Source organism: Panthera leo, chromosome E1, assembly GCF_018350215.1.
Source record: "Panthera leo isolate Ple1 chromosome E1, P.leo_Ple1_pat1.1, whole genome shotgun sequence".
Taxonomy (NCBI): domain Eukaryota; kingdom Metazoa; phylum Chordata; class Mammalia; order Carnivora; family Felidae; genus Panthera; species Panthera leo.
Window position 1 is genome coordinate 60,290,339 of NC_056692.1, and position 26,949 is coordinate 60,317,287.

Consider the following 26,949-nt stretch of genomic DNA (forward strand, 5'->3'; position numbering starts at 1 on the left):
CCCAAGTGCCTCCCATGTGAAACCTCCAATGTCCTGTGATGCTCCCTGGCCTCAGGGGAGGGGCGTACTGAGGGCTCAGTGGGACACTCAGGTCACACTGAACATAAAGGACTGCTGCCTGGACAGTCAGGCAGGACCATCAGGGGTGTCCCTGGAGTTGCCCCGTTTTCTTACATATGCATGCACATGTGTATTTGTCAGTATACGGGTACGTGTGAGATGAATGTGTCACCCACATGAAGGTGAGACAGCACCCACACAGGTGGGACAGTAGGACCCGACACGCCCCTCCTCTGCAACCTTCCAGACTCCCACTGCGCCAGGCTGCAATCAGGGCAAGCACCTAACACATAGAATGTTGGTGTCAGACTTGCTCTACTCTTGAGCTCGTGGCCGGCCTTTACCCTGAGCCGGTCCCTGGCCTTCACACCACCCCCCAGGGCCGCAGGCGTAGGTGACCATTGGGGACTGGGGGACAGTGGGCAGGAAGGGGGGCAGGTAGGCGGGCACTGGGGTGGAGGAGCCAGGGTTGAAGGGCAAGAGAGGCCCAGGCCGGCCTGGGCGCGGTGACCCTGCGGGACCGGGAGCCCAAGCCTGGCGAGCTCGCAGCCCGCAAGGCCGGGCCGGGCCCAAGAGCCACGCTGCGCCCGTTGGGGTGCCCGCGCGGGGCCACGCGGTATCCCAGCGCTCCCGCGCTCAGCGGCGGCGTCGGGGCGGGGCCAGGGCCGAGGGGCGGAGCCCGGACGCCGGGGCGGGCCCGGAAGCGTGCGCAGGCCCCGCCCCCAGGCCCCGCCCCGCGGCCGCGTGGCTCTGCGTCCGGGCTGTTGGCGATAAAGTGGTTTGACGCCGAGCCGGCGGCGGCGGATCACGTGAGCGGAAGATGGCGGCCCCAGCAGGCGGCGGGGGCTCCGCGGTGTCGGTACTGGCTCCGAACGGGCGGCGCCACACGGTGAAGGTGACGCCGAGCACCGTGCTGCTGCAGGTGCGGCGGCGGCGGCTGCGGCGGCTGCGGCGGGCGGTGGCGGCGGGCGGCGGGGGCGCGGCGCCGGGTCCGCTCCTGCGGTTGGCTCTGGAGCGCTGCGGGGGCGGGGCCTTCAGGGGCGGGGCCTGAGGGGGCCAATGAGCTTCCTTCTGGCGCGGCGGGCCCGCCCCCTTCAGCCTCGGGCTCCTGCCTCCGGGACTCCGCGGGTCCCAGCGGGGGCCGGGGTCTGGCTGGCTGGAGTCGGGGGGAGGCACGTCCTTCCACCCCTCCGAGTCCGCCGCAGAGCCTCGAGCCGTGTCCCCATCCTGGGGCGTCCTTCGGCCAGGTGTCCATTGGATGTGCGGCCGTGGCGTCTGGAAACTGATTTGCTGAGTCACTCGCTGCACTTCCCTCCGGGGCAGCTGTTGCATTAAAAAAGGCTTATCGGGCCCCGCGGTTCAGGGGCCAGTGCTCGCCCTACGGTCTGCCGGGAGGAGCCCCCATTGTGGGGCGGTGGCGGTCTGAGCCGACCCGAATAACTCAGTGTGTCTGCCGGGCCCGGAAGCGGGGATCTCCCGGGCCAGACGGGCGCCCCAAGACCCACCTGCGCTGGCCGTGTGTGCGGGTGGCTCATGGAGAGGACGGTGAAGCACTGCAGGCAGTGGGGCCCAAATTTGAACTTTACTCTCTCTGCGTGGGGCGAGTGTCCCAAAGTGCGGAGGGAAAGGTTTGTGGCGGTGGACTGTTGGAGACCCAGGGTGGAGGCTGTCCCGGGAGCTGGGTGACGAGGCAGGCCCAGTGAGGAGAGGGAGAGTGAACACGGGTTGCAGGTGAGGCGTGTGGATCCGTTGAGTGGACAGTCCCTCATGTGGTTTGTACTAGGCTTGGCCTGGAAGCCAGTTAATCAAGAGTTGGACTCTGTGCCTGCCGACCAAGTCACCAGGCCAGACCCAGTGGCTCACAGTCCTGTCGTCTGACTCCTAGGTTCTGGAGGACACATGCCAGCGGCAGAACTTCAACCCCAGCGAGTACGATCTGAAGTGAGTGTGCTAGGGTCCGGTCCTGGTCTGTCGGGGCCATCCGCCCCTCCCAGGACCCTGCCTCGGGGTGTAAACCAGCAGAAACCTACTGTCTCACAGAAACCTCAAGTCCAGGTGTGGGGCAGGGCCACACTCCCTCTGAGGCTCTAAGAGAGCAGCTTCCTTCCCTGTCCCAGCTTCCGGGGCCTCCAGCTGCTCCCTGGTTTGTGGCTGCACTCGGCCTCTTCCTCCTCCTCACGTGGCCTTCTCCCTGTGTGTCGTGTGTCTTTTCCTCTTCTGTCTCTTATAAGGACACTTGTCATTGGATTTAGGGCCCACCCAAATCCAGGATGACCTCATCTCGAGATCCCTAACTCAGTTTTATCTGCAAAGTTCCTATTTCCAAGTAAGGTCCCATTCATGGGTTTTGGGGGTTAGGATGGGGATGTGTCTTTTTAGGGGTCTCTGCGGAGGGTTTCCGTGTGTTTGTTTGTATCTGTTCTTGGTGGGGCTCTGAGGGAAGAGGAAGTGGTCGTGCAGATGTGGGCAAACCTGCAAACTTTCCCCCGCAAACAACTGTGTGGATCCTGGCGGCCTCGCGGTGCCCCGGAGTTGCATGCCTGGGTCTTAGCGTGCGGGCGTGTTTCTAAGGAGAGGGCTCTTGGCACGTCTTCAAGTGGTCTATTTTTTTTTTTTTATTAAAAAAAATTTTTTTTTTTAACGTTTATTTATTTTTGAGACAGAGACAGAGCATGAACGGGGGAGGGTCAGAGAGAGGGAGATACAGAATCTGAAACAGGCTCCAGGCTCCGAGCTGTCAGCCAGAGCCCGACGCGGGGCTTGAACTCACGGACCGCGAGATCATGACTTGAGCCGAAGTCGGACGCTTAACCGACCGAGCCACCCAGGCGCCCCTCAAGTGGTCTAAAACAACAAAGGAATCAGCACCCTTCCTTGGTGGCCTGTGGGTTTCTGTCCCACCTGAGGAACTTCTCCCCTTAGTGACTTGTCTTGGTGTGGCTGTCCTCACCTCAGACAGAGGAGAGCCTGTGCTGCCACTGAGAATCCCAGGGCCCTGCTCCAGGCTCCGGGCTGTGCCCTGGCATCCACTCACAGAGCTTCGAGCTCTTTCTGGTTTCCCCGACCTGCCAGAAGCAGGTTAGAACTTTCCCGAGCAGAGCTAGGCACATACACCCCTCAGTAGCTCTGGGGTGCATTTTTATTTTCTGAATCTTCTGGGCCTGCTGCTGCTTCATGCCTGGGGAGGGGACTGGGGCGCCCCCTGGTCTGTCCACGAGGGTGACCCATTTCTGGTTTCTCCTTCTTGCTCTGTCCTTGTTAGCTCAAAGCTGAGTCAGTGTCTACTTTTCCTTTCCTTTGAAAGATCCGCCGCAGACAGGCATCCACTCTGTCTCTGCAAGCTGGCAGGCTGTACCTGTGTTCCTGCAGCCTTGGGGGCACTGGCTGGGGAATCGCCACGTGGACGCGAACACCGCTCGGCTTAGTCCCTGCTCCCAGCAGGGCTGTGCTGGGCACTGTGTGCAAGCTGGGCTGTATTAGGATCTGCAGGGCAGCCCGTGAGCTGTGGCCTGTTTTGCAGGTTTCAGAGGAATGTTCTTGACCTCTCTCTCCAGTGGAGATTTGCCAACCTGCCCAATAACGCCAAGCTGGAGATGGTGCCTGTCTCCCGGAGCCGCGAGGGGCCCGAGAACATGGTAGGTGGCTCCCCTGGAGGGGCCCGGCAGTGCTGCCTGTGGCTCTTGAGTCCGGGCTGTTGGGACGACAGGATGCTGTAGCAGGCTGAACGGGTGGGACGAGCTGTTGCCGTGATTGTAGGAGGGGGTGGCGAATGGAGGGATGTGCCGGGCGAGGCTCGTGTCCTCACACCCTCACCACTTTCTCAGGGTCGGTGGTTGATTGGAAACGAGTCTTTCGGTCTCTGCTCTGAATTGGTCTTGGGGGGTGGGGGGCTACCTACCTGTGCTGTCAGCCAAGCACCTCGGAGCCTGCGGTTTCCTGTGGACGTGGTGCAGCCTCGCTTCTGGCGGGAGCACACGTGGCCCAGGGGCTCAGGCTTCACCCTGGGCCTCCTCACAGGCCTTGCTGGGACCACAGCCCGAGTCTTTGACCGTGGCCTGCTTCCTACCAGATCAATTACTTAGGACCTAGAGATTGAGCAGACGATAGCACAGTTACCGTGGGTGGAAACAATAACCACAGTGCTGGTGTATCTCTGCAAGCCCCCCAGACACCGCAGGGGAGGTAGTTCATCCCTGTCGAGAGACAAGGCGGCTCGGGCCTGCGGACATCAGTTAGCACTCCGGAGCCCATCGGGAGTCGGGCGGCGGGGACCGGCCCCAACACCCCTCTTTTCACATGGAAGGAACCCTGACTTCCCTTGGGGATTCCTTGGGGCTGCCGGGGGTGGTAGGGAGCTTCTCTCGCGCTTTCACACAGAGCGGCTCGTCCTCTGTTACTGGGACTCCATGTAAAGGCACGCTTGAAGAAAAGAGTGTCTTGGCCAAAGTGGCAGGGATGCCGGCCTGGGCACCCAGCACTCACCGTGACACACGGGCCTCAGGGAGGTGCTCGTGGGCATAGGGACACATGCTCGCCCCGGCTCTGCGCGCGCGTCCTCCGGTGTGTCTGTCACTCAGTGGAAGGACCCGAAAGGAGTGTCTTCTCTGGGGCTGTAGACTTACGTCCCCACTCGGTGCAACAGTTGTTGCACACGGAGCTTCAAGAACAGTGTGTTCGTTTGTGAAAAACGCTCAGAAGACGTAACACGCTTGTCATTTGTCTCTGCGGAACAAGTTAGCCCAAACTGTGACGACTGAAGACACAGCGACGAACGTGTGTGGGGTGTGCGGGGGGGACAGCGCTTCCTTACCCCCAAGAGTCCGCGTCCTGCCGCCCACGGGATCCCGGGGCCCCGAAGGAGAGGTGTGTGCTCTCTGACCTGTGCCCTGGGCGGCTGCTTCTCTTCCTGACTCGGTTTCCCAATCTGCGCCCCTCAGGTTCGCATCGCTCTGCAGCTGGACGATGGCTCCAGGTTGCAAGACACTTTCTGTTCAGGCCAGACGCTCTGGGAGCTTCTCAACCATTTTGCACAGACCAGGTGAGCGTCAGCGAGCAGGTTCTGGGCCCTGCCCTCTATGGCGAGGCTGCTGCTGGGTCGGCGGGGCTGGTCTGGAGCCACAGCCCGAGGTTCGCCGCGGCCGGAGGGTGTGCCTTAGGGCTCTCCGATCTTGCTGAGAGGACGGGTTTGAGATAAGGGGGCCGCCTTCATCAGCTGCCCCCAGCAGGTGCTGGCCACCGCAGCTCATCCTTTTTCCTGGGTTTCCTGTCGTGACGGTGGCGCCTTGCCCTCCCGGAAGACAAAGCCATGCTTCTGTCCTCGTGGGGGGCTTGGTGAGCGGTGAGGGGAACAGGGAGCTTCTGGGCTCCTCGGTGGATAGAGGCTTTAGGTATAAAACTTCCTTAGGAAAATGGGTCACGTTTGAAAAGAAACCGTTAACGATATTTGACAGGTGTCGGTTTCCGTCTGGTAATTAATGGTTTAAATCTTAGTCCTGAATGCGTCAACGTGGTAGCGTTTTACTTTTCTGTCTTTCATTTTGGCATGGAAGTCTTTGTTCTCTTTTGAAGGTCTTGGCCCGCGGCATAGAAGGGACCGTGGGAGGGCGCAGTGGTCACTGTGTGGCCCCGGACAAGTTGCTTGCCGTCAGGGGCGGTGTGAGGACGGGAGAGCAGGGCCTGGCCCTGAGGTTTGTCTGTGCGGCAGAGGGGAGTCTGGGCCCGCACGGGGACGGGGTCGCCTAGGAAAGCCCATCTAGTCTGACTGCAGTGCCCGCCGCCCCTGCCGTCACCGCACCCGGACTCCTGCTCCCCGCCGGCGTCGTCCCGTGCGGGCTTCCTCTTCCCGTGTCTCCTGTGTCGGACCTTCTTCCCACGGGGCCGTGGGGGCGGCTGTGCCGAGAGCAGGGGGCTCCCCTCCACTCCTACGGGCCTGGGCCCCTGCGGCCGGGCCTGCCTCCCCTCCAGCCAGCCTCGACATCCTCCGCGGGCGCTCCTGGGGGCCTTGGCAGCCCCTGCTCGGGGGTCTTTGCTAGTAGAAGCACGTGGCACGCCCGACGCAGTCCGCGGGCCGCCTCACTGTGCCGCCCGTGGCGCCTGCTGTCTTGCTTTCCCAAGGGGGTGGGGGTGCTTCTGCAGCTCAGAGCCCTGTGCCGCCGGCACCTGCCCTCTCTGCTGCTGCTCCGTGCTGCTGGGAAGATGAGGCCTCCGTATCTGTCTCTCCTTTGTCCTTTCGTTCGTCCGGCTCAGGCCGGGCGGGGCTGAAGCAGGGAGCCGGGGCCTGGCCTCGCAGAGCTGACCTCTGTGAGGAGCTAACAGGCAGTCCTGCAGAGCCACAGGAAGACTTCGCAAAGGAGAAGGCAGGGCACCTTGGGACGTGGTGGGGCAGCATTTTCTGCGTGGCGGGGGAGGTCTCAGGAGCAGCTGTACCAGGATCTGGGAGGGAGCCCTCTGGGTCTAGGGGACATTAAGTGCAAAGGCCCTGTGGCAGGAACAAGGAACAGGAAGAATTCCTGGAATACAGGTGTCATTCTCCCTCCCAAAAGGCAACTAAAACTATAGGAGAGGATTTTACAAAGGTATTACTCAGAGCCCGGGCGATGGCAGCACTGGGTCATGGGTGAGGCGGACGATGGCTGGGCAAGGAGGCCAGAGTGGGAAGGCAGGTGGTAGATGAGGTGTAAGGAGCCACGGGGCCTTAGCTGCCTTCCGCTTTATGCTGCCGGCCCTGGAGGTGGTCCTGGGTGTGGAGCCTCAGGGCTCTCTGGACAGGGGTGCCCTTACTGTTCAGGCTGTTGCAGGAGCATGACCCCCCTGGGTAGCTCCCAGAACACTCGCAGCTCCCACTATAGGAGGTGTGGGTGGCTCCCCGGACCACTGCCTGGGCACCGACAGCCGACTGCACTGCCCCTCGGAGCCCAGATGTCTGAGCAAGCCTTTGGCGTATGAGGAGGAGACCGTGAACTGCGGGGACAGAGTGACAGCCTCTGTTCGCGTTCTCAGGACGGAGAGGCAGGTGGAACGAGAGCTGGGTGCGGTTGAACAGGCAAGTGCAGAGACCAGGAGGAGCCCTTGGAAGCAGGTAGGGAGGTGTATGGGTCAGCCGCACCCGTGGCTCAAGTGGCCACAATCCTTGCTGCGCGTGAGGAAGCTCGTGGGTCTGAGGACCCACCATCCTGCTCAGTTGCCTGAGGCTCGGCGGGGCGGGGCTGGTCGGCGGCCGCCCCTGGAATTGAGGGTACAGGGTCCTGGCCGTTTTGGCCGAGGCTCGGGAGGGAGCTCACCTCCTCTGCGGGAGGAAGAGACAGAGCCAGGCGGCTGAGCGTCAGGATGGGACAGGCAGAGGGAGATCTGGGGCCCAGGCAGCTGGCTCCGGGAAAGAGAAGAGGGAGGCGGGGGGGGGGGGGGGGGGTGGGAATCGTGGCAGTGCAGTGGAAAACGGTGCCAGGACCGGACGCCGCATTTCCAGACTGCGGTGCACCACCGTGAGCACTGGAGCCGGACGAAGGGACACCGCAGGCCTGCGGAGAGGCCCCAGGCTCCCGGCTGCACCACCAGGAGGGCGGCTGACCGGTGCCTTCACCTGCTGCAGGAAAAGTGTTTATCCTAGAATTATCTGTCAAGATATCGGAGGCGTGGATGGAACCAAGCGGTGTCTAGGCCTGAAAGGTCGCACGGTCTCCCCTTGCACGTGCTCTGAGGACGCTGCCGAGGCCACCGCAGTGAAGGGCAGGCAGGGTCCACCCGGGAGGAGCTGGACACGCGCGCCGAGAGTCCCGCCTGACGGAGGGATGCGTTGGCTCCCTGCTCTCGAGGCTGGGGCTGGCGGCGAGGAGTAGCTCAGAGTCGGGCAGCCGGGTCGCCCTGCCGTGAGATCCTCCCTCCAGAGGAGACTGCAGTACGTATGTGCAAATAAAACCGAACGGCGTCGGAAACCTGGAAACCGGTGTTTCCAAAAGACCCCGGTCCCCTGCGACGGATCCTGTCCCCTGCGGCAATGCGTAGGATCTGGTCCCTCGGCCGGTGGTGGCTGGAACTAGACAGGGTTCCGGTGGAGGGTGCCGGGGGCTCTGGGACTGGCCTTTCAGGACCGGCCGGTGGGGTCAGCTGTTGACGGAGTGCGAGGAGCGCAGCGGGGGGGTGGAGACAGCTCTTGGGAGAAGCTGGGTGGCGTCAGGAGGAGCTGGGCCCCTCGGGTCGGTTTAGTTGGCCGCGGGGTGTCCGTGAACGTGTGTGAGTGGGAGCAGAGCAATTTGCCTCCTCTACGTGCTGCTTACGAAGGTACCGTCACGTCTCTAGAAGTTTCCTCCCGGCACCCTTGCCCCAGCCGTGCGGCTGCTGCCCCATCTGTGTCCCATCGGCTCCAGGCAGGGGGGCGCTTCTCCGCTCGCGCTTTGCTGGGAAGCTGGCGCCCACTGACCACGGAGCAGGGTCCACAAGAGGGAGGGCAGGCGGCATCTGTGGCCACAGTCACGGCCCCACGCCTGATTCACAGGGCTTGGCGGGGCCGAGCTAGGATCTTGCAGGGGCTGTGCCTGCCACTGTGGGACACCGCTGGTGCGGACGTGTGCGTGGTCCCGGGATGGATCCTCGCGCAGCGGGGACGATGCGCCAGGGCTCACGGCAGCTCCCGTGCTCGCGGGGGGGGGGGGGGGGGCAGCTCTGGGAATTCCAAGTCTTCACAGGACAGGATGAGCGGGAAGCGGGTTTTTCAGGAGGAGGTAAGCCTCTGAGCAACAGGCTTGGCAGGGAGCCGTCGGGTGAGTGCGCGTCCTGGGTCCGCTGTGGGTCAGGTCGTGGCTCCTGTGCACGGTGGCTCTGCCCTGACCGCCAGCGTCTGGATCACCTAACCGGCCACGGGACGTGCCACATGTGCCACACGTGTGGGCTGCAGAGGTAGTTCAGACTTTTCTGGTGGCCACATCAAAAGAACAGGTGAAATTAATTTCAGGTTATGGCGGACTTGACTCAGTGTGCCCAAAGTACTGTGCTTTGAACATGTGATTAACGGGAAAATGAGACATTTTTACATTCTTTGTTGGATGGAGAACTTTGACATCTGGCGCGTCTCACACTTGGACCGGCCTTCCTACGGCTGCAGCCGTGTCCGTGCTCAGTGCCCACGTGGGCCTGGTCGCCGCCGCCGCCTCTGCTTGGCCTGACCGGCCCTCCCCCCGCCTCCTCCTCGGGCACGTGCTGCAGGGAGGGCCACCAGGAGAGGGGCTCTGTCCCGGTGCCCCGTGTCCCCTGCTCCAGCCCGTGACTCTGTCTCTGAGGTGCGTCTGACCGGTCAAAGCAGCAGGGCCTCGAACATCCTCGAGAGGGGCTGCCCGCGAGTTTGGGGACCAGCCTGCGGTCACACTGAGGGGATGCATGAGCCACGCCCCAGAGCTTGCGGGCGGCCAGAGGTGTGGATGCCGGGGTGTTCGTTCAGAGCTCTGGGGCACCGTCCCCCATCTTTCCTTGGGAAGAAAAGGAAACTTCCCTCTTGAAACTGACCCTGCTCGGTCTGCCCTGGAGGAGGGGGCCCCGCGGCTCCCTGCGGCCCTGACCTCACCTCCGTGTTGGGATACGAGTGGCCCGGCCCCTCGGGATGTGGCCTTGCCTCCTCGTGGCAGCCGAGGCTGAAGTCACAGCTCTGTCAGTCCCAAATAGGTGATGTAAATAGAAGGGTCCGGATGTCTGGCTTGCCTCCCGCATGGCGTCCTGCCAGGAGCTGGCCCTGGGTGGACAGACATCCCGTGTCCGTGGGGACAGCATGTTTGTGGCGAGTGAAGCCAGTAGCAACAGAGTCTCTGCCCCGCCCGGCCCTCCCGCCGCCCCGTGGCCCGAGTGGGAGCGGCTTTGCAGATCTTCCGCGGGGCTAGAGCCGTCCTGCCGACCGAGGCGATGTGCGAGGAGGGGCGGGTGGGCCTCCGCGGAAGGTCTGCGTGACGCCCGGCCTTGAATGACAGTGCTGCCTGGGTTGGGGGCCCAGCTCCCTCCAAGAGAGTCCTGGGGCTGCCGAGGTCTGCTGCTCTGGAACAACCCCCCCCCCCCCCCCCCCGCCTGCCGTTCTGGAGGGAGAGCCCCGCTCATTGGCCCGGGGGGTCTGGAAGCCGTCGCGGCACCCCTCCCCTGGCACGTCTACTGGCCTCTCCGTCAGATCCCCACATGGGAATGGGAATCCGATCCCTCTGGAGGAGCCGTACATCAAAGCCGGGCTGGCGTTTGATGTCCAGGGGCCTTGAGGGCACAGAGATGAGCAGGCCTTCCCCGGGCACCGTTCCTGTTCCGCTCCGCTCATCCGTCCCCACCACGACGTCAGGTGCCAGAGGAAGGTCCCGGAGACGGCATGCCTGGCCGGGGCTCCTGAGGGAGCAGCGAGGGCCCACTAGGACCTGGTGGGCGTCGGCTCAGCCAGCGTGTGGCCGGTTTTCTGAGTCCAGGTGGTCCAGGACCCCATGTCCCCACTCGCCCTCGCTGGCCCTGGGATCTGGTTTGCTAGAACGCACCTTCCTTGGCTGAGGTCCCTTCACTTCCCCTGTCTCGTCTTCAGTAAGAAAAGTGCGTGAGCCTGGCCGGGGGATGTCACCGACACTTTTGGGGTCCTGTATTTTTCTGAGGCCTGGGCTCACTGAGTCTTGGGCCAGTCCCAGGTCTGCAGGGGTGCTCCCTGGCCCTGCTGTGCACGTGAGATTACACCTTTTGTGGCCAGCCCCCTGCGTGGCTCTGGTTGAGGCTGGCAGCCTTCTCTGGGGACCAGCTTCTTCACAGCTGTGGGTGTGGGGAGACCACGGGTGAGTTCCGTGGGGGCTAATGGGCCTCCCACCTTCCTTTGGGGACGTTGGGAGGGCTGGTCAGGCTTGGGCAGGGACTCCTCCGGGGGTCCCAACATCTAGCTCTGGACTGTGGGTCCCAGCTCTGGGCAACAGGCAGAGGAAAGCAAACAGGAGGAACAGAGAGAAAAAACCCACCCAGAGGATGGGATCACGGGTCTTGGGGACGGTCCTGGGCAGCCGTGCGCTCAGAGTGTCCGTGTGCGGCTGGAGGCCCTGCTGCTTGTGGTCACCAGCTCGGCTGCCGAGTCGTCTCGGCCGAGGCTGCATGTGAAGCCCTGAGCCCTGGTGGGGCCGTGCAGCCTGGCCTGACGTCACCCCAGGTCTCCCGCTCTGGCGGGCCCTGCCCCTCCGACTCGCCCTTCTCATGGGAGAGGGCCTGGACAGGACACCGCAGGCGTGGTCTCCAGTGGGTGTCTGTGAGGGCTTATTTCAGTGATGTGTAGGAGACACGCTTTGCTGCCTGCAGTGGGAGGGCTCCAAAGCCAGGCCTCGGCCTGCCCGCTTGCCCCCTGACCTCCACGGTCAGCACAGGGCCCCTAGCACAGGTGGTGGTGCACAGGTGCGTGGGGGGGGTGGGGGCAGCATGTGTGCGTCCTGCTGTCCTGTGAGCGCGTGCAGCTGTGCTTCCTGGGCCTGTTCCCTCCCGTGTATGGGTCCCGTTTACGTCAGTGGCTCGGTCTGGTGCAGGTGGGTGCCCGCCACCATCTTACCGGTGAGCACGGCCTCGAGGAGAGGAGGGAGGATGGAGGGGAGGGTGGCATGGCAACCTGGAGGACGGCGGTGAGGGGTGGGGACACCTGGTGCCTTTGCCCCTGCGTTGCGCTGGCCCAGCCTGTGCGTGTGACAGCGGCTGGGGCGCCTGTATCGCCCTGTGCGCCAGCACCCGTGCCCTGCCCCGGTCTTCACCTTGTTGGTGACTGTGGTTTCAGTGGCTGTCGTGAGCCCAGCCCTGTGCGGTGTGACCGCTGGGCTGCGGCCAGTGGGTGTGCTCCACAGGGAGGCCCCTCCCTGTCCTCCCGCCTCACGGCCCGAGGTCACGCTTGCCCCGGGGTCTGGGCAGAGGGGGCAGCGTGCCTTTGCTCATGGCCTCGGGGGCCTGGCCTCTCTCCTTGGAGTCCACTTAGTGGGTGCAGGCCCTGAGCTGCTCCTGGGGCTCTGGGGTCAGCAGTCCTCTTAGAGGATGGCTTCCCAGGGCTCCGGGATCCTTGCTCGTCGTTGACCTGCTCAGCTGACCGTGATCTGAGGCTTGTCTGGGAGGTGGCTGGTGCTGCTCTGGGCTGTGAGGCTGGGAAACACCCCCACGCCCTTTGGGCCGGTGGCTCCCCGCCAGGCGTTGGCCGCCGCCTCCTGGTGGCCCCGAGGCGGCCAGGGTGGGCCCGGCCCCGGGGTCCTGCCCGGGTGCCCAGGGGGCGCCGTCTGAGGGCACCGGGTGTGCCTGCGGCTGGCCTGTGACGTCTCCGTTGCCTCCCCCCCCCCCCCCCCCCCCCCCCCCCCCCCCCCCCCCCCCGCAGGGAGTGCCTGGAGCAGCCGAGCGAGGCGAGCCCGGTCTGTGTGTACATGCGGGACGAGGTAGGTGAGCGGCCCGGCCCCACCCGCCTGGCCCCAAGTCACCACACGGGCCCGGCCCCACTTTCCAATCTGGAAAATTCACTCTCTCAGACCCGCCTTCAAAGCAGCGAGCGGGGAGACGGCCTCTGAAAGCGTGATGTGTTCCATGGAAAAAAGCGGAGTGCCGGCTCCGCTGGCACTAACCACGGGCCGCCCGGGCTGCTCCCCAAGCCTCCTCAACGCCCTGTTTGTTTTCTCAGCGTTTCTCAAAGCCCGAGAGTCACAAAAGTGGTTTCATTTTAATAAATATTTGCTTTGCTCCGTGTTTTGATCTTTTTCAAAACCAAGGGCAGCATAGTGCGGGCGTAGCCCGGCTCCGAGGCCCTGCCCGTCCCCACCCGCCCGTCCGTGACGGGGGCACCCTCCTGCTGCTTAGTCCCCTGCCTCACAGGGGCTTTTTGTTTTGAGCCTGGCCAAGTGCCCTTTTCTGGCCCGGGGTGGCCACTGTCCCCAAGGGGCCCCGGGAGGATGCTGGGGTTTATTTATCCCAGTTCGAGGTCCCCTGACGCAGGGCCGTGAAGGGCGGGGGTCCCAGGGCTGTTAGTGGGAGGGACCTGGTGGGACCCATCCTCCCCTAGAGGAGACAGACCACGGGGCCCCGGGCACCTGGGCCTGGGTTGAGGCCGTCGTGGTCGGGTCAGCCCACGGAGGGGGTCGGCGGGCCGGATGTGGCTGACTCCGGCCTGAGCCTGCCCACCCAGGCCGCAGACCAGTGAGCATATGCTCAGGTGTCTGGCTGGGGGCCCCCGTGGTGCCTGTGCTCAGGCCGAGGGAGCTGCTGTGAGGAGGGCTTGGCGGGTGGGGCTCACGGTGCCCGTGTCCGGGCGGCCAGGTGGGTGAGCACTGTCAGCGAGTCCTGCTTCCTCCTCACAGGTGACCGGCAGAGCCTCCTTGCAGAGCACGACGCTCAAGTCTCTAGGTCTCACCGGGGGCAGCGCCATCATCAGGTGGGGGAGCCTTCCTGTCTTGTTCACTGAAAAGAGTGGGGTCTGAAAGAAAAGGTGGAAAAGTGAAAGAGAAGATGTGCCCCATCTTGGTCCTCTCCCCTTGATCTGAGGCCACTGCCTGCTGGCTCGTCCTGCCCGGGGACCTGGGGGGCTTGGTGCCACGGGGAGTGGCTTGTCGCTGTGTACGGCCAGCGTGGTGGCCCCTGGACGGCGAGCCGGGTGGGAGCTGCGGAAGGCGCCGAAACCGGTTTGGTCCTTGCCAGAGGACGTCCCTCAGGGCCGTGAGCCCCAGGAAAGGGAGGGCTCCGTGTGGCGTTTCACTTGCTTTCCGGGTCTGCGCCCCCAGGTTCGCCATGAAGCGACGCGATCAGGAGCCTGGGGTCTCCCGGACCAAGACCCCAGGGAGCCCGGCCCCCTCCCTGTCGGCCGACCAGGCCACCGGCGGCCCTCTGCTCCCGCTGAATTCGGTGGGGCTCAGCCAGGGTGACGTGAGCCATCAGGATGAAGTGGGCACCTCGGGGGCCAGCCGCGTGGACGCTCCAGCGAAGCAGATCTCGAAGGAGCCTGCCCCCGCCCCCTTTGTTCCTTTCTCAGGTGGGGGACAGCGACTGGGGGGCTCTTCCGGGTCTGCCAGGTCTCTGACGTCGCCTTCAGCCAAACCACCGAAGTCTTTCTCCAGCCCGGGAGGCCCCTCCAAACCGAAGAAGTCGAGGCCTGGCCAGGAGCCCGGGTCAGAGCCGGAGCCGGTAAGGAGCCCCAGGCCATGGCCGGCGGGCAGGAGGGCGCGTGGTCGGCTCTCCCGGGAAGCCGTGGTTCGGGTTCTGTTTGGCCTCAAATCAGTTGCGCCGAGGCCCCGTTTTAGATGTTCGGTCTGGTGGGTTTGGACCAACTCGTGCCCCTGGGACCGCGTCACAGCCGGGGGAGCCCACCTGCCTGGTGGCCTCTCTGGCCGTGTGCGGGCTTCCGACGCTCCCGCCCTGCGTGCCTCGGAGCCGTCGTCCCGCGCCCTCTGCCTGGGCCCCGGGCCCTGGCCGGTACCGCCTCGCGGGCAGCTGTGGCGCTGGCAGTCCCCTCGGTCTGCTGCTGCTAGCCGGTGTGCGGGGCGGGCCTCCTCCTCCGGCGCGTTCGCCTGGTGAGGTTTGGGGTTGATTCCCCGCCGAGCCATCCTTGCGTTGCAGGGACCCGTCTAGTTGTGATGCTCTGCGTCCCTGCTAGCTTCTCTGTTGGTGGGAGTTAGCATTTCAGTGGAGGGTTAGCGTTTGTAGTGTCTGTCGTTCGTAAGCAGAGCATCCCGTGGGCATCGTGGGGCCCTGGCACCCCTACCTGCATTCCTGTCTCCTCTGGGGCCCTTGTCGTTCTTCCAGGCCGCACACCTGGGGAGGGCGGAGGGGCAGTTGCACCTGTGCTTGTGGGGGTCGTGGGCAGGGGACGGCTCGGCCACAGGATCGAGCCTGCGTCCTTTCAGAGGGCCGGGAGGCTGGGGCTTGCTCACCTGAGTGGATGGGGGCCGAGCCAGTCCCGAGGCTCATGGACGTCCACCCTGGAGAGGTGGTGGTGCTGCCGCCCCGGCCCTTGTGCTGATATTTGGGCCGTGTTAGAAACCCATCCGCAGTCCCCGCTCTCCTGGCCTTTGTGACTTGGGCCCAGAATCAGTGGCCAAAAGCAGACCCGTGTGGTTGGGGTGAGCGCATCCTGGGGTTCTGACTCCCAGTGGGCCGGCTCTTCCTGGGGATCTCTGGGTTTGGGAGCTGGACGCTGGGGCCAGGGCGGGCTGTCCCTTTCTCCCATCCTGAAGTCACAGAGGACTGGTGAGTGGGGCTTGTGGACGGCTGGCTGGGCCCAGGCACTCCCTGGCTCTCTGGGTCCCTTACGAAGCCACGCATGGCCCTGTGGGCACCTGGGGGGCAGGGGGCGGGTGCTGGCTTATGCTGTCCTGTAGCGGGTGACTGTCTGGGCACAGGATCCCAGTGTACCCCCAAGCACTGAACCTGGGGCCCCCAGGCAGGAGAGGTCCCAGGCAGGGTGCGCCTGGCCGCCAGCAGCGTGTGCCTTTGATCTGGGGGCCCCAGCAGCTGGTTGATTGTGGAGCGTCCCCCACAGCTTGCCCGCCCGCCTCGTGCCTCCTGTCACTAACAGCCCCACACCCGGAGGGCTGGCCGGCCACGTCAGCCCTGGGGGGGGAGGGCAGAAGGGAACAAAACAGAACTTTTGGGGGAACTTCAAAGGTACACTTTGGTAATCAAAACGAGTTTCCAAGTTTTCCATTAATGTTTTGCCTGTGTGTGGTTTTGGATTTAAATAAAGAGTCAGAAGAGACAGGATAAAATATAGGCAGGTCCTCGGCTGAGAACTGGGATGGTTTACAGACCCGGGCGGCTCTTGCCTTTGATGTCAGAACATTAATTATTAGAAGGTAGTTTTACTGGCCATCAGAGCCGGGCTCGGGGAGAGGCTGGGGCTGCCCGGCGGCCCCTGGCCTGTCCTTTGAAGTCCTTCCGCCGGCCCAGGAGGCCGCCCCACAGCCCTGTGCGCGGCTGGGCCACAATCCCAGCAGGCGCCCCCCACCCCCAGCCGGTCCGGGGGTCTCTGATCAAAGGCCCCGATGCCCCGGGCAGGACAGGCGGCTGGCAGCAGTCTTCCCTTGCCTGACGCTCCGCCCTCAGAGGCGGACCTGGGGCTTCCTTGGTGTCTCCTTGGTGCCTCCTTGGTGCCTCCTTGGGGCTTCCTACCTGCGTCTCCAGGCAGCTGGCCCTGGCCGGCCCTGCCCCCTGCTTTATGGGCAGGTTGAGCGAGAGCACGTGGGGCTGGGAGGAGCCCAGGCAGGACCTGGGGGTCCGAGCAGGCCCCCCTCCTCTCGTGCTGGGGCGCCTCTCCTAGCATCCTCCCCTGAGCACACCCCACTGTCCCCCGCGTATGGGTCCAGGGCACGGTTCGAGCCTGCGTCCGGCGTGTGCGTTCGGTGCTGTGGCCGCCCGGGCTCCGGCAGCAGCCCAGGGGCCCAGCTGTCCCCAGAGGCACAGCGGCGGCCTTAACGGGAACGCCGCTGAGGTTGGTCGGCAGATGGGGCGGCGGCCCGGAAGGTGCTGGCCCAGTCTTGCAGCGGTTTCGAGGGCTGCCAAGGGCCCTCCAGCCGTCTCTGCCACAGCTGAATGTGGGGGGGGAGATGCCGGCCTTCGAACCATAGTGGAGAATGGGTACGCGGGGTGCCCTGGTCCGCAGAGCTCCGGCAGGGCCAGGTGGCCTTCTGTGGATGGGCCGGGGGGTTTCGTTGGCAGGCCCCCATCCTGAATGGACCCGAGGGGCGCTCTCTGTGGGACCGTTCCCGGCCCTCTGGCGTGGCACGTGTGTCCCCACCGCGTGGGCGTCCGCCCCCCTGTACTTGCTGACCTCGGGCCACGTGTCCTCCCAGGGGCAGCTGGGAGGCGGAGGGGACCCCGCACCACACCTTACATTTGTGTATCTCCGTGCCGTGGGGCGTTCGTGCGCCTCCTTCGCGGTGGCAAGCGTCTGGTCACGCCACGGGCGTGTGGGAGCCTCGGCCCGTCCCCCCATTTCTTGTGCTCAGGGTGGGCGGCCTGGGGAAGGCACCGCCTGCCCGCGGCCTCGGGTGTCCTCGGCGGTTCCCTCGAGCAGCCCCGCCGGGACCAGGCCTGGCCTCGCGCCGGCTCGGCCCTGCGGAGGGCGGAGGGCGCCGGCTCTGTGAGTAACTCGGGAGGTTTGGCCCGCGGCCCTGTGTACGGATTCATTTAAGCTCCAAGCCTCAAGGGGAGACGCTTCACATTCCCTCTGACCAAAGACCATTGTCAGAGGACAGTCTGGGCCGGGAGCGGGGAGAAAACCAAGAGCCCTCACGGGAAAGCTGGAAAATCTGGGGTTGAGGTCACCCCCAAATAGTTTTTACATTTTTTCTCTGTGTGTCATCGCGTCCCGGAAAATTACTGTCAAGAAAATGAACCCTCAGCCGCGGCAAGGCCACTTCCGACAGGAGGGGACCCGTGTGCGTGGTGGCCGCTCCGCCACCGGGGAGGCAGCTGCTGGAGGCTGGCGCCCGGCCCGCCTGGCCCTCCATGCCTGGTGCCGGGCTGGGCCTTCAGCCGCGCTGAGCCTGGCGTGGGGCTGGGGGTGGGCGAGGCCCCCTCGGCCCCCTCTGCAGCCTCCCTCACTCGATCCGTCCTGGCGAAGCAGGGCGCTTTCCGTGTGGCCGGGGAGCTGGGCTGTCACCCACTGCAGGGGCGCCTGGCCGGCGTTCGCGGCTGTGCGGACAGCTTTATGTTCTCTGATCTGTCCTCCGTTGTCCTTTTCCGGACGTCCTCTTGTCTGTAGGACCCTGGGTGGAGGCCAAGTCCTAGAACCTGCCAGGTCCTGCGTTTGCCAGACAGGAGAGCCCTGGGCTGGGGAGCGTCGGCACCTCCTTCCTCAGGGTCACACCTGCACCTCAGTTGTCCCATCTGTCACGCACACTCGGGACAGACCCTCGGCCCTCGGGCTGTGCCCCCATCGTTCTGCCCGGCCCCTCCCCAGGCACTTCCAGGATAAGGGGTAGGGGTGAGGAAGACGGGTCAGGCCTTGAGCCCATGAGGCGGGCAACCAGCACCTCTGCAAGGGTGACCCGGGCCCAGTGATGTCATGCTCTTTGGAGCCGCTGTCCTTTGCATGGCTCCCCCACAGGCTCTGGAGCTGACCTGGAGATTCGGGCCCTGAAGGCCAGCTGTCAGGGTTCCTGAGAAGGTTCTGGGCTCCATTGTTCTCAGCCCCCGAGCCTGTGGCCCCAGCAGCTTCTCCTGGACCCCACGGCCCTCAGCCAGCGCCTGGGAGCTTGGCACCCTGTGCTGAAGGTGAGGGCCACAGCCCCCGTCACACTGGATGCCACGTACGCTTTCTCCCTGAGGATGTCTCATCTCAGAGCTGCACTCTCTGTCTAGAAACATCCGTAAACCCGCCTCGGATGGGAGCCGTGCGTATAACTGCTGGGACCAGGGAATAGTAGAGGAGGGCGGCTTGCTGGCCGAGCGTCGGCCGTGAGCAGGACGAGGGCTCGGCCTGGAGTCCGCCCGGCTCTGGCCTCCCCAGCCCCACTGCACCTCCCCGTCCCCGCCGGCCCCTCTTGTCTGCGGGGGAAATGCTCTCCTGGGGAAGGCCAAGGGGAGGTGTTCGAAGCCCCCCGGCTTCTCTCTCCACCATTTGACAGTGGGATGGTACTTTGGTCCATTCTCGTGGGCCAGGGCCTCCTGGGCCAGGACATGGTGGCCGCCCTGAGACTCAGGAGGTTTGGCCCCGAGCTCTGCGGGGTGGCTCGTTCCCAGCTTTTGGCTTCTGCTTGACCAGATAGGTTTTTGGAGCAGAGTGAGACGCCGGAGGAGAGAAGGAATCAAGGGTAAATCCAACACTGAGAGGGATTTTGTCAGGTTTATTTTCTGACCAAAAGTCAGTGGCCCCTGAGCGGCACGAAGCCGGTGGCTGGTGTCCTCTGTGTCCCCCATTCTGGGAGCGGTCTGAGGAGCGTGCTGTGGGCCTTGGGCTTATCGGCACTGCCGGGGGCCTGCAGTCCTTTTGGCTGCCCCAGGCTGTGCCCCGGAAGTGCCAGGAGGAGGGGAGGCCCGAGTGGGCAGGGCTCCCTGGGGCTGGCTTTTCCGCAGGGGAAGCGCTCAGACTCCATTCGGTGCCCCGGACCGCTGGATTCTCGGGCCAACTCATGCCCAGGGCTGGGTCCTCCAAGGGAGAGACTGTGACACAGTGGCCTTAGAGCTGCTCATTAGCCTGCAGGCTTCGTGCTTGAGTGCCTGGGGGCCTGGCGCTCGTGCCCTGGCGGTTCCTGGCTCAGGCCTATCCGCGTCCTGCCCTCACTCCCCCCAACACCCTGCCCCAGGCGCCCCGGCCGGCTCTTGGCCCTTCTGGAATGCAGGCGCCGTGGCTGTGGGGGGCAGCCTGGCGCCTGGCATCTTGTTATAAAAAGCTCTGGTGAAGACTGCCCACAGTGGCACAGGATCCTGTGGCTGCGAAGGGGCAGCCCCCAGGGGCCTCAGCCAGCCACCTACGGGCCCTGCTACCCAGGCTCTGGCCAGCCCTGCTTGGCTGCTCTGCCCCGGTGCTTCAAGGTCAGGGGGGGGCTTCCTGGTGAGAGCCCACCCCCCCCTTCAGCGGGGGAGAGCCGTATCACGAGGCGTGGCGTCGCTGGGCACTCGACCTGAGACTGCCCGGGCCGACAGTCCTCACGTGTGGCTGGGGAGTTAGCCCCGGAGACGCCCAGCAGGTGCGCTGGTCCCCAGATGCTGGGCGGCCCTAGTAGCCCTCGATTGGCCTGAGCGTGGTCGTCCCCCGGGCGGTGAGCCTGGCCTTCGGGGCAGGCTGGACCGTGTAGAGGGCTCTCAGGAGGGACCTCTGGGGAGGTGTGCTCCTAGAGCCTGCCCGGCCCGTGCCTGGGTGTGGAGAAGAGGTGAGGTTCCCCCACAGGGGCAGGGCCAGAGGGCCGGGACCTGCGCGGCTCGGTCGGGCCCGGCTCCAAGGCCGCCTTGGCGCCGAGAGGGGTCACACTGGCAATTACCCACCCGGAGGCGCCTCCGGCCAAGCGAGCCCTGCCTCGCAATTTCCATCGTCGCTGCTGCCAATTAGGAGTGATGCCGTCCCTTTCTGCGTCCCCAGGGTGGTCAGAGGGTGGGCTGGGCTGCTCCCCTAGAGAGGGGAGGGGGGGTCAGCCTGGCCACGTGGCCAGTGGCTGGCAGGTTTTTGCCAAACCTCTAATTTGGGGGCTGTCACTTCCCCTGCCCTCTTGTGGAGCCCCCGATGTGGCCTCGCCCGGGGTGCTGTTCCCTGAGTTTGCTCTCTATTCGGGGGACCCTGATAACTGGCAGCTCCGGAGGCCTCTCGGCGCTGGGGCTTCCAGAGACGGGAAGTGAGCCAAGTAGCTACTAGGGGAGCCTGTCACCCCAACCCCCAAGTCCCCCGGCAGTGAGGGTGCCTGCCTGGCATGGCTGAGCCGAGACTCCAGGGCCGCGTCCTCTGCTGGTGAATGGGGGTCTCCATGCCAGTGTACCTGAGCAGGAGGCATGGAAGGAGGGTCTCCAGTCCTGGACACCTGGCCCCGGTCACGGGCTGACGGGTGGGGCCGGTGAGGGTATGGACTTGGCTCCAGCTGTGGGGCCTGGGTGACCCGGCCCCACGGAGTCAGGAGACCAGGCTCCTGGGGGCCTGCGGCAGCCGAGCCCTCTGCCCACCCAGCCGGTGGATCGGGACCCCGTGGTGTGCCACCCGGACCTGGGAGAGCTGCTCCAGGCTTGCCCTGCGGAGCTGCCGGATGACTTCTTCGAGGTGACCGTGGACGACGTGAGGAGGCGCCTGGCCCAGCTCAGGAGCGAGCGGTGGGTGTGCCCCAGCTGTGTCGGCGCCTCCTGGTCCCTCGGAGCCCGGGGGTGGTGGGTGTGGCTCCTCCTCACTGGCTGGCCAGGGAGACCCCCGACCTTCACACGCAGACTCGCCACCCCCTGCAGGAAGCGCCTGGAGGAAGCGCCCTTAGTGACCAAGGCTTTCAGGGAGGCTCAGAAGAGGGAGAAGCTGGAGCGGTACCCCAAGGTGCGTAGAAGGGCTCGGGGGGCGTCTGACCACGCCGCTGGCTGTGGTCACCGCCTCATTGCAGGCTTGCACGGCCACGGCTCGTAACCAGTCAGCCCTGTTCGTGATGAAAACACGCTGACGTGTTTTTACAAACGCGCGTGGTGGGGCTTGACCAGTCCTCGTGTGCAGCCCGCGGTACAGTGAGCCGAGGCCACAGCCCTGGCCAGTAGCATGGTGGGGACAGCCGGGAGCGGGTGCTGGCTGGCACTTCCACCTGCCCTGGGCCTGGTGTCTTCTGGCCCGGGTTGGGGGACCGGCCATCGTGGGCCCAGGGTACAGCCGATGGGGACTTTGGCCGTTCCTGCTGACAAGTTGCCTTGTCCTGGCCCAGGTGGTCCTGAGGGTCCTGTTCCCTGACCGCTACATCCTGCAGGGCTTTTTCCGCCCTAATGAGACAGGTCAGTGGCCCCACCGGGGTGTCTGGGGCGGGGGGGGGGCCCTCTGAGTCCCGCCTGGCTTCCTTCCAGGCCATGGGACTGCGGCTGCTGGGCCTTTGGGGGAGACGGGCGTTTCCGGGTTGTTGGTTGTATCTGTGGGGCAGCCTGTGAGCTTGCAGAGAGTGTTGGGGGTGTGGGCACAGGGCCGGGGGGCCAGCTCGTGTCGGATGTGTACCTGGCCAGCCTGGTGGTGCCCCCGCGCGCCCACCTGTTCAGGGCACGGGTGTGATGGAGGGGTACCCAGAGGAAGGGTGGGCCCCCGCCCCCCTAACGTGGGAGTCTCTGGCTTGGAGCTGTGGCTCCCCTGGAAGGAAGGCAGCAACGCTGCCAGTTCTGAATGAGGTCAGCGGCCTCCTTGGTGACCTGTGCCCAGGTCAGTGAGGGTGGCAGGCAGGCCCCCACGGTCCCTGGGATGCTGTGTAACCAAACCTTTGTACCTGGGGCCCCCGTAGGGCAGAGCTCGGGTGGGCAGGGTAAGTGGTAAAGGGAGGGATGCTCCCGCAGCAAGCTGGGGGCCTAGCCAGGCTGAGGGTCTCAGAGTCCTGTGGAAGGACCATGCTTGGCTTTTCACCCCTGGGGTGGAGGCGGCTGAGCTGCCCGGGGCTGCCCGTCCCATGGGGTGTAGGGGGCTCTGCACAGAAGCGGGACGTGGCTTGTCCCGTCCCAGAACGCGGACCGTGCCCGTCCCATGGGGGCTCTCGGCTTAATCCCGTCCTCCCTCCTCCAGTGGGGGATCTGCGGGACTTCGTGAGAAGCCACCTGGGGAATCCTGAGCTGCCATTCTATTTGTGTGAGTCCTCCTGCTGGACACGTCCCGGCAACGTCCGGATCTTGGTGACCCCCGACCCGTCCCAGCTGGGGCTTGGAGAGATTTTCCTCTAGAAAACAACATCGTGGGGTGGGCTGGGCTGGTCATGCAGTAGCCCGCCTACTGTGTAAGCCCCGCTGGTGTCTGAGGACAAGTCCGAGGAGAGGGGAAAGGCAAGGGGAGGTTGGCTTTTGCCCCCTCAGCACCCCTGCCCTGCCCCCTCTCCCTGACCTCCCCTCCCAAGGGCGTCTGGGTAGGGAGGGGTCAGACCACTGGGCTTCGCGGGGAGTTGTGTGGGGCTGGGGCTCCTTGTAGGTGGGCCCGCCCTGGGTCACCCACCCCCCAAGCCCCTTGCCCGGGTTGTAGTAGTAGCAGAGAGGCAGGCAGAGGGCTACAAGCTGAGGGGGCTCCTTGGAGATACCCCAGCTAAGGCCTTGGGCCCGGGGCCTGCCCCTCCCCCTCAGGCCTGTCCTCCTGTGGGGGTCCGGGGATGGGTGGGGGGCGAGGTGGCTCTGGGCCCAGACACTTATCTTTTCACAGTCATCACTCCTCCAAAAACCATCCTGGATGACCACAGGCTGACCCTCTTTCAGGTACTGGCACCCTGGCGGGGATGCGGGGGGCCAGGGGTGCAGGTGTGGCTGGGCTGGCTCTGTAGACGTTGGGGGGGGGGGTGCACCAGAGGGAGACGAGTGCCTCTGAAGCTGGTGCCGGGCCTTTCCAGCCTCCCCCGCTTCCTGCCCTGGCGGGGATGGGCCTACCCGGCTGGCTGCCAGCCTTCCCGAGCCGGGACCGCCTGCATCCTGCCCCGGGGTCTGGGTGAGAAGGGGGCTGGCGGGGGCGGATGGAGGGTCAGAGGCCTCACCCGCCTGTGGCAGGTCCCCTGGGGTGGCAGCTGTGGGGCTAGTGTGGCACCCGGCTGCCCGGCCTGCTTCCCTGCCTCTGCTGGCAGGGCCGTGATGGGCCCTCCCCGCTAGCTGGTGTCTGCTTCGGCCGACCCTCCCCACGGCCCCCAGAGCTCCTGAAGGTAAGGTGAGGAGTGTTGATCCTGTGCCCTGCTGGGCTGCCTTCCAGAGCCAGGAGGAATGTCCCGTCCCTTTGCCCCTGGGAGCGTAGCCTGGGGCCTCCCCAGCCCTCTGGCCTAATGGTTTCCTCTTCAAAGTCTTTTCAGATATTTTAATTAGTAACAGAGGCCGGCCCTTGTTAAGTGGCTGGCAGGCCCTGCAGAGGTCTGAGTTGGGCCGAGGGGGTGTGCTTGCTGCCTGGGGCTGCCACCATTGTCAGGAGGGCGGGGCAGGGGCTGGAAGCTCTCCGAGGAAAGGAGTCGGGGTGAAGTCAGGGCAGGCGGGAGCAGGGAGCTGTGCCCCCCGCCCCCAGCTCCCCTTTCTCAGCCCTCGGGAGCCCCAGAGGCACTGGGCCTCTTCCTCCAACCCGCCCTCCCACCTTCCCTCCCTCCCTCGCTGGCCAGCCTGTTGATAAACATTGAATTTAGGAGATGCTTTGGAATGGAGGGGGACCAACGCCGGTCCCGCCCCCCCCCACCCCACTCCCCCGCCCACGCCCCGATTAGGAGCCCTGGGGTGCTGTCTGTTCTGTCCAAGCGGCCTGATTCCTGGTGACACCCTGCCCCCTGCTACCAGCAGCTGTCTCCTTTCATCTGTCAGCTCAGCCTGGAGCTGTGGGGGCCTCCGCGCGGGGTGGCGTCCCCGCCCGCCCGCCCGCCATCAGAGAGCTGGCAGGGCTTGGGGAAGGAAGCCTTCCTCCCTCGTGTGGGTGAGCGGGCGTGGGCGCGGAAGCCGCCGGCTTTCATGTCCCTGGCACGGCTGTGCTCCGGCTGCTGGCTGCCTGGGAGGCTGCCGGGAGGCCGGTCCCAAGCTCCAGAGAGTGGCAGCTTGGGGTAGGTGAGAGGGACGGTGGCCCAGCTGCCCTTTTTGGCCACTGGGCCAGGGCACTGAGTGCTGGGAGAGGTGGGGCTGAGGACGAGGCCTGGGAGGATGTGGGGGGGGTTTTGCGGTTGGCAGGCACAGGCGCCCCCAGTGCCCATTGGATGGGCTTCCTTTTTAGTCCTGGTGCTGCCCTGGGCCCCGGCACCTCTCCCACCACCTCGCTTAGGGCCCGAGTAGCAGCCTTAGCCGGTCCTGAAGACTGCCGTGAGCTGCGTAGACCTCAGCCTGAACAGAGGCATAGACTCCTTCCTGGTGGTCACAGCGGCCTTCTGTGCTGTCCCTTCACCCTTTGTCTGGTTGGGATCGCAGAGACGCGAGCAAGCTAGTGGGATGCTTCTGGTGGGTGCTGAGCGGGGAGGCAGGGAGGCTGGGTTCAGGAGGAGTTGCCCCAAGGGCCCGAAGGACTCCCAGCTGGGTGAGAGGGGTCCTTCAGGGCTTTCAGCTCCACGGCCCCCGGCTGTCCTGCCAGGTGGGTTCCGGCGGGGTCTTGGGAATGTGCCGAGAGTGGTCCAGGTGCCTGGGAGGTCAGCCAAGTCAGGGTCCGGTCAGGCTGAGGCTCCCGGGGAAGCTCGGAGCCCTGTTGTCTCTGCCCCCCTCCCGGCCCCAGCTTCTGTGCCTCCCGGGCCCTGGGGCAGCCCCCTGTACGCCCCACAGGCTGTCCCTGTGACCCCAGGTGTCCTGACAGAGTGATGGGGCCTTCACATCAGCCTCGTCTTTGGCCTTGGTCTCAGCGTCCCCAGGCTTGGCCTTTGAAACTTCCTCCCGGAGAGCAGAGGGGGCGCTCTCACCTGTGGCTGACCTTTCCACTGAGGGCTGAGGACCAGGACCCTCTGGCCAGCTTTGGGGCTTGCAGCCATGGTCCTCGGGTACAGAGACCGGAGCGGTAGACCGTGGGGCCCCTTTGTGGGCGGCCCTGAATCTGCCCCTCCGATTAGCCCCTGCCTCCAGGGAGCACGTCAGGGCCTATGTGACCCATCCCTGTCCTGCACCTGAGCGAGAGCCCCGCACCACTACCCCGCGTGGGAGGAGACTCTGGAGAGGCAGTTCCTGGACGCCCAGGGCGGGGTGTGGGGGCCCCGGTGCGGCGCCCTCCCTGTGGCCAGGGCTCCACACCAGTCACTTGCAGGTGGCCGCCCGGTGCGGAGTCAGGGACCTCGAGCCTGAGCTTTGGGGTTCTGGGTGGCGGACACTCAAAGGTAGCCGACCCGGTACCTCCCCGCCCAGGACTTTCAAAGCGCCTTGGCTCCCAGAGCCCCCGCTCGCCATGCCTGGGCCTGGGCCGGCTGAGGGGCCCCCGCTCAGCGGGTATGGGGGCTCCCCCTCCCCCTGACGGCAGCCCACCGGCTGCTGCACAGACCCCCGCGCTCTGGGTCCTCTGAGCAACACTGCCTGTTCTCTTCCTCCACACCAGTCCCGTGTATCTGTTTTCATCTCCCCTGACCCGTCGGCCTCTTACAGGCTCCGCTGAGGGTGGGGGGCTTCTAGGCCTGTTCTCCTGGGTCATCAGGAATGCCGAATGCATGTGCCGCGAGAACGTCCTGCTGGTGTTGGGGCTGGCTCCCGGAGGGACCCCTGTGGTCTCACAGCCAGCCCGGCTCGTGCTGGGGGTGGGGGGTGGCACAGCGGGACCCAGTAGAGCCGGGAGGGGTGGGGGGCAGTTCCCGGGAACAGGGCAGCGGACTGCGCTTGCGGTGGGGACCTGGCCGGGGCGTGGCCCTGGTCGGCAGAGCCCTGGGCCCGGTGTGTGGCGCTTAGCTTCCCATGCAGCCCCCAAGAGGCCACCACGAAAGTGGATGCGGCCCGCCCTGCCCACCCGCCGCGGCCTCTGCCCACGGTGCCCACCTGATGCCCCGAGCCCCCTTCTGTTCTCCCTGCAGGCAGATCTCTTCCCTGCTGCCCTCGTGCACTTTGGAGCTGAGGAACCAACAGGTGGGCGGGGAGGAGATCCGGGAGGGAGATGTGTGCCCAGTACCCTGTTCCCAGGCCGCGTCCCCTCCCGGAGCAGAGCAGCAGCAGGGGGAGGGGGGCCCTCCATGGCCTGAGGTGGGCCGGGTGTCCCGCAGGCCTCTTCCTGGAGCCCAGGCTGCTGGAACGCACCGTCTCCCCGTCTGCGGCTGACTTGCTGGTGGCCAGGTGAGTGCCCGCGGCGGGGAGGGGCGAGTCCCTGCTGTGGCGCATCGGCCCTCCTGCATCTCGGCCTCCTGCCCCCCAGGTGCATGCCCAGGGCTGCTGGGGCCCCGCCCCCGATGCCAGCCCCTGACCCTGCACCCCGTGACTTGGAGCCAACGGCTGAGGCGGGGGCAGCGGGGCTCCCTGAATCCCGCCCCGAGACGGCCCAGCCGGTCAGGAGGGATCTGGGCAAGGTGCCCAAGTGGCTGAAGCTGCCAGGTACCGTGGCAGGGTGCAGCGGAGGGAGGGGCTGCCTGCCGACCCGGGGCCCTCGGGTCATCTTGGTGTTGGCATTGCAGCCGGCAAGAGGTGAGAGCCACCAGCCTGGAGGTGCCCTGTCTGCCAGCTGCGGGACCCCTCCCCACCCTGAGCGGGAATAAAGGTGTGAGCTTCTCTCGGGGTGCTTCTGTCGTCCTTTCTTCAGAAAGGGACCCCACCGCGCCCTGCGTGCAGCTCCCCACCCTGGGCTCATCGACTCTGCAGCCGGCCTGGACCCGCGTGGACCTGGGGGATGCCGCTTGCCGGGACCTCACTCTTGTGAACAGAGGC

General features: G+C 65.4%; 1 protein-coding gene across 5 annotated transcripts; it reads left to right on the forward strand.

The window, feature by feature from the left end:
* Positions 1-794: 794 nt before the first annotated feature.
* ASPSCR1 (ASPSCR1 tether for SLC2A4, UBX domain containing) lies at positions 795-26,797 on the forward strand. 5 transcript variants are annotated; one of them, XM_042915653.1, is made up of 16 exons: positions 795-982; positions 1,946-2,001; positions 3,581-3,695; positions 4,998-5,098; positions 12,389-12,446; positions 13,359-13,432; positions 13,779-14,178; positions 20,648-20,787; positions 20,917-20,998; positions 21,372-21,438; positions 22,205-22,267; positions 22,826-22,878; positions 26,109-26,160; positions 26,295-26,364; positions 26,444-26,619; positions 26,700-26,797. In XM_042915653.1, exons 1-16 carry the CDS (start codon positions 881-883, stop codon positions 26,711-26,713), a joined length of 1,623 nt encoding a protein of 540 aa, XP_042771587.1. In that variant the 5' UTR covers positions 795-880; the 3' UTR covers positions 26,714-26,797. The 5 variants fall into 5 exon arrangements, with proteins under 5 accessions (XP_042771587.1, XP_042771588.1, XP_042771589.1 ...); XM_042915655.1 differs by lacking the exon at positions 795-982 and adding an exon at positions 1,179-1,688; XM_042915656.1 differs by lacking the exon at positions 795-982 and adding an exon at positions 1,697-1,791.
* Positions 26,798-26,949: the final 152 nt, after the last annotated feature.